This window comes from Stegostoma tigrinum, chromosome 47, assembly GCF_030684315.1.
Source record: "Stegostoma tigrinum isolate sSteTig4 chromosome 47, sSteTig4.hap1, whole genome shotgun sequence".
In the NCBI taxonomy this organism is placed as follows: Eukaryota; Metazoa; Chordata; class Chondrichthyes; order Orectolobiformes; family Stegostomatidae; genus Stegostoma; species Stegostoma tigrinum.
This window is the reverse complement of record NC_081400.1, coordinates 257,404-269,858: the sequence shown is the minus strand read 5'-3', so window position 1 is coordinate 269,858 and position 12,455 is coordinate 257,404. Positions and strand designations below refer to the sequence as shown.

At 41.8% G+C, this 12,455-nt stretch overlaps 1 protein-coding gene across 11 annotated transcripts in view; it reads right to left on the bottom strand.

Annotated features, from left to right (window-relative positions):
• Window positions 1-12,455, bottom strand: part of smad10a (SMAD family member 10a) — a 115,522-nt gene that overhangs the window by 4,874 nt on the left and 98,193 nt on the right. For 5 of the 11 annotated variants that reach the window (XM_048525512.2, XM_059643061.1, XM_048525514.2 and 2 more), the window contains exons 13-14: window positions 9,115-11,942; window positions 3,378-9,035 (exon numbers count right to left, since the gene is read on the bottom strand). In XM_048525512.2, coding sequence (XP_048381469.1) covers window positions 11,731-11,942 — 212 coding nt within the window. In that variant the 3' untranslated portion in view covers window positions 3,378-9,035; window positions 9,115-11,730. Of the gene's footprint in view, window positions 1-3,377; window positions 9,036-9,107; window positions 11,943-11,996; window positions 12,177-12,455 lie in introns of those variants that run through there. The other 6 variants (XM_059643067.1, XM_059643064.1, XM_059643063.1 and 3 more) reach the window with 6 other exon arrangements.

The following is a 12,455-nucleotide window of genomic DNA, read 5'->3' as shown; positions in this document are numbered from 1 at the left end:
CATGTGATCTAATGATAATGTTAAACCTAAGCACACAGTTTTCTTCCTCTGTACCTATGAAGAGGAGTAGCGGATAATGGTTCAGAGTAAGAACACTGGGGAATATGCTTTGTCTTTCCACTAGCAATATACTTGCTATTCTGGACAAATAAAATAAGGTCCCAGTAGGCCACTGTTTAACTGTTGCTTAGCTCAGTTGGCTGTTACTTTCATGTGAAATTTAGCACCTCGGTGGTGTTTGACATAGAAACATTCTTTCATTCACTGATGGACCTGGTGTTGGTTCTCTAATGTTACAGGACAGCTTATTTTGTTTGCCTGTTTTTCAGGAACAAAGTTCCATGTTGAACTGTGGAAAATGTAACAGCTTTGACCAATGAATAAATTTAATGGTGAAATGTAGATTGTACCTAGAAGCATCCTTTTATTTTCATGATCATAGGTGCAAGGATAATGGGAGTTTCAAAAAAATATACTGTTGAGCTCTTCTCTGCACTGTCTCCAATGGACTGATACCAAAGGGGCGTGGAATGCATTGCCAGTAAGGGTAGCCTCATTAGGGGCATTTAAGCAGCTATTAAATAGGCATATGGACGATAGTATAAAAGGTAAGGGTGGAGGTTACAATAGGCGGTTCAGGGTAAAAGTTCAGCACCACATCGTGAGCTGAAGGGCATGTACAGTACTGTTCTATGTAAGGACATAGAACTGACATGTAGCTGCAGCACCTACAGTCTGCCTTGATTTGCTTTGTTCTGCAATTTAAACAGATCCCACTATTCCCTCAGGAACAGGGCACGTCACGAAGTTCAAACAACTACATTCATTTCTGCAGTGATATGGCAGCACTGCTCGTGGGAAGGTGTATTTACAGCATGATAAGTCCAAGTTAGAATAAATGTCTCCAAGGCAGAGATTGATAAATTCTTGATCTCGCAAGGAATTAAGGGCTACGGGGAGAGTGCAGGTAAGGAGTTGAAATGCCCATCAGCCGTGATTAAATGGTGGGAGTGGACACGAATGGCCTTACTTCCACTCCTATGTCTTATGGTCTCATAGCTTACAAAAGTCAGTCCTATTTGAAACCAGGACCTGGAATTTACAATTCAAGAGAAGTTGTTCCAAAAATTATACTAGATGTGTTGAGTCACGCTTCTGGACCAGGTGGGACTTGAATGCTGGACTTAACTAGTCTACAGGTATGGGTACTATCACTGTGCCACAACAGTCATAGCCTACTCTATTTCTTTCTTTTTTACTTAGAGATCATTGTGGGCAGATCCTGTATGTATCAGGAAAAGGATACAGGCCCTGCCTCAGGCTCATAAGGCAAATATCCAATCTTGAACCTTGTCTCCAGGCTGCCCTCCCACCTTCCAGACTAAGTTAACTCGAGATCATAAGTTTCACTGCGTAACTCCCATCTGGTCATGTTCATCCTCTGCTGCATATGTACAAATTGTTCACACAGTGACTGGTGCTTAAGATCTTGAATGCAGTGCCCAAGAAGGTTGATGGAGGCAGTCTCAATCCAGACTTTCAAAAAGGAATTGTTGCTTTTTCAAATGCAGGAGAACCATGCACAGGATTTATAGGGAGATGATGAGTGAATGATATTAGGTAAGCTGTTCAGTTGGAGAGTCAGTGCAGGTAACAATGAATCAAATGGCCTCCAACAGCGTAGCAATGCTGTGATTGTCCATATTTCGCAGCAGTTTGAAGACAGCAAACAGCTTCGGATCAAACTAGCACCTGCTGGGGATTGTGCTGTTACAGTAGAGCAGTTCACATTTTGTGTCCACCTGAAATCAGGTGGACACAATTCCAGAGGCCATCCAATTAATTTCACTGTACCCAAGTAAGCTCAGTGGAACAGAATTCAAGACAGGTCATTACTAGAAAGTGACAATACATGCAAACCTTTCTTTCAACAACCCGAAACCTACCTCTTGGATAATGCTAGGATAGAGTAGAGGGAGGGGCTTAGATTAGTTCACAGGTCGGCACAACATTGAGGGCCGAAGGGCCTGTTCTATGTTCTAAACACTGCAAATCTAGAGAAGTATTTTTTGGTTCCTGCAGAAATTGCTACCACCACTAATTCCATAAGAGAAAAAAAAATTTGCCTTTATGTGACTCAGACCCTATCAATGTACTTTGCAGCCAATTACTTTTGAAGTGTAATTGCAACGTAGAAAACAGCCAATTCATGCACAGAAAGCTCCCACAAAAAATTATGGTAATAAGCATATAATCTGCTTTGTGGTGTTTTTTAAGAGGAGAAATATTGGTCAGGACACCAGGAAATCACTCCCATTTAAAGTTACATCTATTTAAGTCTTCCTAGCCCCCATTTGTTCTTTGTGCCAGAGGTTTTATGCTTTTGGAGTCTTGTAGGATTACTACTTTTCTCAAGGCATGGCAGTTTCAAGTCTGTGAAAATTTTACACCTAGCCTCAACTAATTCCTGTAAATCTTGGTCATCTTTGTTAAAACAGTTCTGATGTTTTGTCATCAAGAAGCCATGGACCTCTTTTCAGATGTTTGATCTTGAAGACTTTAAGGTTGACCAGAGACCATGGACGGTGTATAACCAGAGGCATTTGGATGACAAGGACTGCCTCAGTAGGATCTTTGAGGTCCTTCAAGTTAATTTCTTACAGTATTACTTAATGTGGCCTTTGACATTTAGGAACTTTGTTGATGGCTGCCAAATTCTGTTATACTGTGGGTCATTTCCTGCGATTTCTATTTCAAATGAGAACAAAGTCTTGTGTTTGATCAACTCCTGGAATCAGGGTATTGGCAATGACCAGTCCGTGTCCTAACATTCAGTTAGGAGAATCAATACCTTGAAGTTTGCTTTCCCTTACACATTCCTCATCCACCCCTCCAGAGATACATCTCTTTTCTGACTGTTTTCTGAGATTTCAACAGCAGTTTGCCAACTGAGACTCAGGCTAGAAATTGCTCAAGATCAATGCAGAAGCATTCCCTGCCCACCTGTGGCCTTGTGGTGGAGCAATCCCAAAGTGCTGATAATTTGGACTGCAATTACAAGTCAGTCATTCATTGAACTGAGGTGGTGGGGCAGAATTGCTGCACTGCCAGAGGAGCTCATTTTTAATGGAAAAATCCCATACTTGCTACCTTCAATCTACGTTTGGAAGATTTTTCAAGAAAGGTGTGCCTTCTGCCTTGTTCCTTCAGTTTGCTTTCTCCTGTATCTACTGTCTCGCCAACTGTGGCTGCAGTAACATGCAGTGAGTGCTGGTGGCAGTGCACAGGCCTTGCCTGGGGGGGGGGGGGGGGGGGGGGGCTGATTGTGAAGCTGCAAACATCCCACTTGTCAAACTTCATTTTGACAAGTAGGTGTGCATAGACATCAATTTGTTTTAACAAAGGAAGATCTTTGCAAATCAATTGCGATACGGTCCAATAGCAAGTGGATTTCAAGAAGATTGGAGACCAGGTTCTGCAATGATACATCAGCATAGACTGTGTAAGGGGGACATACAGGTGCACAGTGAGCCCTTCCAGGGAGGGCAATTCACTGCTACATCAACTGAACAGGCTGGGCTGAGGGATTCTAACATGTCAGACTAAACATTTTCCCTCACTCCCAGTGACTTCAGTTTTGTTTGATATCACTTGTGTCAACACATTAAATGTTAGCTGAAGCTTCAATAACTAATGAACCTTGACAGATGACTAGACATTGTTGCATAGTCCACAATGTGTCAAATTTATCACACAACAGCTCTGTCTACCCGCGCAAATGGAATCCCAGAAGGAAGTTATTAAAACTTTGTAAGTGGTGTTTACATTGCTGCTTTGTTCAACAAGTACAGGTGATGTATAAAATGAGACTTGTTGGTCTATGCAGTGGTGACCAGTTGTTAATGATGAAGTTAAACAAAACCTGGGAGGAGTGAAATTAATTAACAAGTACTGACAAATAAAAAGGATCATCTCGACGAACTATAGACAGGGACTACTGAACTGCCTTCCCAGCTTTTCCTTCCAACCATAACACCAGAGTCCTTGTGTTTGTGTGTATACAGGTGGGTGGGGGCGGGGGGGAGGAGTTATAATTGTTTATCTGTAGCTAAAATCTATTTATTTGTAATAACATCTAATTGGTGTTCAGTACTGATACAGGGCCCATACTTTCTATAAAGCTGGGTCTGAAAAGACAAGTAAATTGGGGAAGAGAAAAGTGAGACTTGTTTTCAGCATCCATGAGACAATGTAAACAAACAGGAGGCTGGAAGAACACAGCAAGCCAGGCAGCATCTGGAGGAAAGGAGCAGTCAACGTTTTGGCTTTGCCCTTCTTTAGGTGCGGCTGTGGGAGTAGGGGGAGCTGCAGATAAAGAAGAGGGGAAGAGGGGGGAAGGGGTGGAGGGAGAGACAGAATCCAGATGCTGCTTGGCTAGGTGTTCTTCCAGCCTCATGTGTCTCTACTTTGGATTCCAGTATCTGCAGGTTTTTTTTTTGTCTCTGTTCAGTGAGACAAAACTCACTTTTTGCAAAAATCTTTCAGATATTATTGCACTCCTGTTAACAATTTTAAAAAATTCTTTTAATGTTTTGTTTTAAAGTACAATATTGCTGTTCTGCTGTCCACATTCCTATACTCATTAACAATTACAGAGGGTAAAGTCACCAGAGTCCTACCAATACGATGTTCAGTCAAGTCTAGACATTCCCAAACTTCCACCATATGTACCACTGTTTCTGAATACTGTAGCCTTAGTCTGCAGTCTTCAACAGATTGAACAAGGAAGCTACTGCAGCCCTTTGTGGAATTACAAGTGAGCATACAGAATAAGCCTAGATCCGGTGCATTGTTCAGCTTGTATGCATCAGCCAGTTGTGAAGAAGGATAATTCTAGACTGAACTCTCTGGAAATTCCTTTTAGCTTTCCCACATACCGTCAAACAGAGCAGGAAGTTTCAGAAAATGACAGTTTGTCATAACTAGTGTACCTGCTTTCCAAAATGTCTGTGATATCTTCCACTTTTAGGAACTCAATTGGGTTTGGTTTTGAAGCTCCAAAAGGAAAACCACACGTGACATTTTATGATCAGTGATTCTCACTAACTCCAACATCCCCCACCCACTCCTTGTTTTGGCTCTACTAGTCACACTGACCTTTTCCAAGTCATCATGTGTATCATAAACTGAGAAGCTGTTCTATTTAATAAACTGTTTTAGAAATTACAGCTTGTAAATATTGCTCCAGTTTAAAGACAGGAATGAACTCCGAGAGTCACCTTACCTTTCACAATGGCAACACTGGACAAGCTTTGGAAGTGGAATACAAACAGGCTTGCCTAGATGGCACTCAAACTTGTGTAATTGCCAGATGTAAAGGTATTAAGCATTCAAAACTGGAAACTGAATTATTTGCCTTGTTTGGAAGATAATTTGGCAGTTTGTCCAAATCACTTAACACTGTAGTAGACAAGCAAAGATGCCCAAAGTATAGAAAAGGCAGGACAAGATGCCAAAACAAAAACAGCAAGAGAGAGATTTTTGAAACATCTTTAGAGAAGGCCAAAGCTTCAATTCTGGGAGCAAGAAACAGAAATATCCAGAAATAGTTGGAAGTCTGCTGTATTCACTTGGGCAGTAGATATGTTTCTTGCTTGCAGAACTAGAGAAGCAATAGCTCTCTGTCACTTGTTCTGTTCCATCTACAAAGCTTACCTGTGAAAGAAACCTCCGGAAATTCAACTTTGAAAGCCATCAGAGCTATTGAGACAATTCTGTAATTCCAAGGCTTCACTTCAGACAATGCAATATTTCAACCTCAAAATACCAGCCCTGCATCGAATCACAGAAACAGAACTTGATTCACTATTTAGTAAGCATTACTTTCATCATCTGCAATTAGTATCAAACAAAGAGAGTGTGCAACAGCGAGGACATGGGTATGACAGCGAGAGTGCAGGTATGAAAACATGACAGCACAGAAAGGCACAACTATAGAGTGCAGACATGACAGCAGGAGCATGGGTGAGTGAGAGACAGACTGTGGGTTGCATTTCAGTTCATTTCCTTCCTTATCCTCCAATGAAAACATTCTTTTCAGCTCAAAACAATGAGGCACCTCTGATCCTGACTCCATGAATTACCCAGTTTTGAAAACATTAGCAAGCTATTGTCGATATCAAATCACAACTTTCTACTTGAATAATTCATTCAGTGCCAAAGAACATTTCTTCAAATCTACCACACTCATTGACCAGGCTTGTCCCCTCTAGGCTGACTTCTTTAGCTGCAAGGGAATACGACAACTGAGTTCTCTGGAAAAATATGAAGTGGAGATGCCAGTGCTGGACTGGGGTAGGCAAGGTCAGAGGGCACCAGGTTATAGTCCAACAGGTTTATTTGAAATCACAAGCTTTTGCAGCACTGCCCCTCTGTCAGGTGAAGTGACGAAGGGGCAGCATTCCAAAAGCTTGAGAATTCAAATAAACCTGTTGAACTAGAACATGGTGTTGTCAGACTTCCAACCTATGGAAAAATAGTTTTTCACTTGTAAGGTGGTGATACCCAAAATTTCTAACCGCTTTCAAATAACTAAGTGGAAAATCCAAGCTGTAAATTTGAGATAATGAAGAGTATGCCTATGTGACTCCCTGCCTTGCCTTACCTAACATTACATATCCCTTCCTGCCAGGCTGGCAACTGACGACCACCCAACCCAAGTATGGTCAGGTCAGGTCAGCTGCAAAGATTCTATACCTAACATGGCTGAGATCAGCAAAGCTAAGTCATTCAAATTGGGATATTCTTTTTAGGATACATGGCTCAAAATCACATCAGTGTAATGCCAGGCAGAAGGAATAATGAGAGGATGGTGGTAAAGCTACTTACAACACAACAAGTTAATTTTCTCACAAACACTTCGCAAAAGATGAAAGTACACAGATTATTGACACAAGATTTTATACACGATCAGGACTACTTCAACTCCCTTTTTACACATAACATCAAATACCCACAAGCTTATTGCTGCTTGCCAGGAACAATACATATACAACGGGTAGAGATAAATTTCCAGATCAGATGTAAAATATCTGCACTCATTTGTACCCACAGCCTGAATTTAACTATTTACTAAGTAACCACGTACAAATATAAACAGAACAGGAAACAAAACCTACTATCAAGTATAGCTGAAAATATAAGTGCTCCTGTATCTAATTCCAAGCTGGGGTACAGTTTATATCTGGGTCTAGAATTTGCTACATTAATCATCATCATGGAACCATAGATGTGGAACTGTTTAGTACTAAGGGATTTTTGGTCCAAACTCCCACTGACCAAAGCAATTAGAATATTTCTTCCCCCCTCAAACGCTTCCCGGTCAAGAGGAAGATAGGTGCGTGGTGTTTGGTATCTCTTGCAGGGCCTGCATGTACAGCCACTTACTGACAAGCTGTTTACCTATTTGCCACAGTTTTATTTGGGTGAGGAGGTAGTTGCAGAGAAGTAGAGAATGGTATTGCTGTATCAGTTGGCTTTTGGTTGATTGACGATGCAGGATGCCCATTACTTCAACAGTAAGGAGATGAGTTGTTCGTGTATTATGTTGTTGTTTCATATTTGATGTTAAACCAAATGTTGATGTACAGATCCGGTTGTGAGCATTCACTCTTGGAGGTATGGTGACAGCATAGTTTTTATAGTGTGTCTCTTAACACAACTCTGAGGGCTGGGAAAAGTGATCTGTCAGCAAGCAGCTGGACATTCCCTCAAGCATACGGAGAGCTCAGTCATCAGCAATCATCCAGTTACCCAGTAGCTGTTGTGATCAGTGTGGGATTCTTAAACCTTTTCAGATTCCTGAATAGGGTACGTGCTCCTGTGTCACAATCTTTGCAAACAGAACTGGAGCCATGACATGGTGCGAATAGTGCCAGGAAAAACATCCGGTAAGGCGCATTATTCTGCATTGCACTGACCAGAGGAGCATGATCACATTTTCAGGACAGCTGTACTGTACATTCATCCTGGGCAACAAACACCATTCAGAGATCCCTATTTGAAAGAGTGTTCTTGAATTTATTCACGACAAAGATCACATTGATTGTTCTTTGTCCAGCGTGGAAGTCCCATTGTGATCCTGAGTTTGACATCCTCTGGGTAACTGACAACAACCAAGAAATAACGACCCAGTTCAACTTCTGCAATGCAAGGCTGCAGAGGAATCAAAATACAGCGGTACACCCACTCACAGATGGCCAAATACAAGTCACACTTGGTCAGATATCCCCACAAGAATAAGCCAACACGTTGGTCATCAAGTTCCAAAGAACACTTGGGAGTTTCAAACTCCTGAAACTGCTTTCAATCTTTGGCAAGGTTTTTCTGAAATGGGTGGAGGATAGCCAGGTGTTTAATAGTAAATCTCTGCCAGAGACTGCACCTCAGCTGACACTTCAATGTTACAATACAAAGTCTAACCACTAAACCGACTGAGTTCTACACAAATTTTTGTCACGACTGAAAGAATTCCATAACTTAGCAAGTTTTCTGCAGTGTAGAATTCAAAGTGCCTAAGGTCATTGGAGGGGGAGTCGGGGTGGTAGGATGCAGAACTCCAACACCACCTGCAGCAGTATTCATGAGTTTGACAGTCCGCATGCCTGGAGAATACAAGGATAAGGGTTTATCCTTCAAAGTGGGAGAGTGGCTGGGAAAAGATAAAATATCAGCACAGGTTATTAGGGTGCAAGCCCCAGATAGGTCATGGTGAAGGGCTGGGGAGGCAGAAGCTTGTGCTAAGAGGATAACAGGAGGAATGATGGTATATGGTCCAACGGCATGGCAAGAACAGAAAGAATCTGAATATACAAACCAGGGGTGGGGGGGAAAAACAGTTAATCAGGAAATATCAGGGATATGAATAGGGAACTTGAGGATCAGAATTTATACCCAATTGGAAGATGAGACATCAGCGAGCACAAGGATAATGGGAACTGCAGATGCTGGAGAATCCGAGATAACAAAGTGTGGAGCTGGATGAACACAGCAGGTCAAGATGTGCTTGGCCTGCTGTGTTCATCCAGCTCCACATTTTGTTATCTCAGCGTGCACAACCCTGATTTTTTTCTGGGCGGGGGCAGGGGGAGGAATGGGGCTGTCAGCGTAAATACTCCGGGGGCCAGAATTAGTGAGTTCCTTCTCAGATTGATAACGAATGCAGTGAGACTTAGCGAGCAGTCCCTTCTCCCTCTCCCATACCACACACAGCTTGACAGAGAATCCTACAAAAGGATGGACTGGGACAGAATGCAAGGCGGCCTAGTTGAGAAAAAACCCAGCACCTCTGATGAAATGCAGACAATGCAATTTTGCTACAGGAAGCAGGTGATGGTGAGGATTGGTCCCTGTGCCACCAGAATGGGGTTACTGGAGAATATGCCACGGTATTGCCAATGCACAGCAAGACAAGACACTTACTTTCCCATTCAGCACTGCAAAAAGTACAGCAAGTAACACTTCTTACTTCGTCCTATTCAAAACTTAACTAGTGCCATACCTAAGTGAAACGCAGCTCCCACTGCACTGCCCCATTCAGCATTGGTTACACCATGTTTTACGTACTCCACAGAGCTCCCACTTCACTGTCCAAAGAAATCAGACAAATATCACAATTAAGATTCTTTGGAAGTTAAGAGGTTCAACACTTGTATTGCCAGGAGAGGACAAGAGGAGCTCAGAGCAGATTCGATGACTGAACTTGCTCATTACTCCACTTCAGTGTGATTGGTATTCTTCTTAGGAACTCTACTTCCAAGAGTATGATAGAAATCTCATGTTTATCACGATCAAGAGAATCCTCAGTCATAGAGTAAATATCACACATAGATTACATTTACAGCATCCAGTTGCTTGAATCTAACTCAATGTTTTGGTTGCTACTTTCTCCTCTGCCTGAAGACAGCAGCCCTCGAGCATCTTGATTCTATAGCCATTTGTGACAGACATCAATGTGTATAAATGAACAGAGACAGTAAGTGGCAGCAAGATGACAATCACAACTTGAGCCCCAACTTGCAGTCAGCTGAAGAGGGAGTCACTAGTGGCTAGCAGCACAGACAGCTCTGGATGAAGCTGCAGTTGGGAGGAATAAGGACATTTTGATCAAATCAAATGCTAGCTGTATATAGAGCCTGTACCGAATGGTGCAACAATGATTCTGCATTAAGGTGGCAGGCAAGTCTACAGTGGGTATGTAGCACACAGATCACAAAGGCCATGTACTGACTACAAGTTTGACTTTACAAAGGAACCAAAATAGAAGTGAATCCAGATAAAAACAAAACCAGATGTGCAAGACAGCTACATTCTGCCACTGCATGAGTGTCAGAGCCAGTTCAAAATTTTCTAAGCTACGTTCAGAGAAGTTACAATGGCACATCAGCATTAAAACTGTGTATTTAGTCATGTAGAAACACGACTTCTTGGCCCCCCCATTGTTCGATTAAGAACGCCGTGAATTACAATACAACTTTCAAATGACATGGGACTAGATTAATTTAGGATATCTGATCGGCGTGGACGAGTTGGGCCAAAGGGTCTGTTTCCATGCTGTATAACTCTACAATGTTAGGCTGTTGAAAAGCTCAAACCATAGGGAGTAAAGCTAGAACAGGTAGTATGACAAAAGACTGTTAGATCTTAAGAATTTGTAATATCTCAGCTTACAGTCATTCACAATCCAATCGAACCTAAATGAAAATTACCAAGGCTGACAGTTGAACCTTCTTCTTTTACAGGAACCTAAATGAGATAACTGTGCTTGAGGTAGGGCCTTCAAGGCTTTGCAAATATTGTTATTGCAATAAATAACAAATCTTTGCTGCAGAGTTAGTCAAAACGATCCAGCCAAACATGTCTTCAAATTTATCCTCAAGCCTGAAATTTTGATTAAGAAAAGTGAACGACAAAGAACTAGATGGGCTCCAGTGCCTCATATTTCAATGAGAGATGGTGAAAGATGCAGAAAGCAATTTGCTAAAGGCAATGGAGCAGCTTTCAAACTATTCATCCTCTGTCTGCTCTGCAAGTGAGTCCAGCAGACAATGAAATACTCTTACCTGGCCACGTGAAGACTTCAGTCAGGAAAATATGTGCAGCATATCATGTCGTACTATATTATTTGATCAAATAGTTAAAACAAACCTCAGCAATTTCACCTCTAGCTTTAGATTGTGGCACAATACAGTGACATTGAGTGATAACAGATCAACTGGGCTTAAGTTCTTGAAAATAAAAGTCAAAGTATCTACTGTTCAGGCAGAAGTCTAAAAACAGTTTGAAGATTCTTGTCCCGATAAACCGGTTATACAGGAAATCCAAAATCAGAGAAAGATCGGGGTTAAATTCTGCATGAGGAATTGAATTAGAACCAGTTCTCCTGTTGCTGAATTATTTGTTGCAAATCCTAATTAGAAAACTAAATAAATACATTTTATAGAGGTAAGGGCAGTAAGTTCCAAAAGCACCTCCAATTTGGTTGTAGTGTGAATTTTTCATGACCATGATTTTATGAAAATGGTCAATAAGCAATAAGATAAAACATATAAAAATAAAGTTATGTTGCATCAGTCTATCTTGACTGCTGTTGTCCCAGGTTCAAGTGAGCAGTTTACAAGTTTTGTAATAATTAAGAGGAAGAGGAGGACAACGCTAGGATGGTGACTGGTGTCAGTTAACAGATCCTGGGTCAGTAATGGGCATAGTGTGCAGGACCTCATCCAGAAGCTGCAATGCCCGGTGCAGATGGACCTCTATCCAGCAGGGGGTATGTTTGATGCTCTGCCGTGGATAATCTGGTCCCCAGCCCTTTACAAAGCTCAGTCGGAGGATGCAAAGACGCCTCAGGTCATCAACGCCTATCCCTGCAGCTGCAGAAAGACCTGAAACAACAGAGACACTTTAGCAATTCAAGGTGATGACAAGAGTGGAAGATAAAATATTAAAGCCACAAATGACCCACAACATGAGGAGACAGAGTATAATATGCTGGTGTTACATGAAGGAATGATACGACCTGGCTATGAGATCCTAGCATAATAATCTGATCTTGCTAAGGATGCTTGCAAAAGTAGTTCACTCAAGGAATGAACTCAGACAACCTCTCAGTCAGAGACCTGCAAATAAATAAAATGTCATACGGACAAACAAACAACCTCCTATTAACATTAAGATAGTAAGAACTGCTGATGTTGGAGTTAGAGATAACACAGCAGGCATGGCAGAATCAGAGGAACAGAAAAGTTGATGTTGCGAGTCCATAAGACATAGGAGTGGAAGGAAGGCCATTCAGTCCATCAAAACCACTCTGGCATTTAATCATGGCTGATGGGCATTTCAACTCCACTTGCCTGCACTCTCCCCGTAGCCCTTGATTCCTTGTGAGATCAAGAATT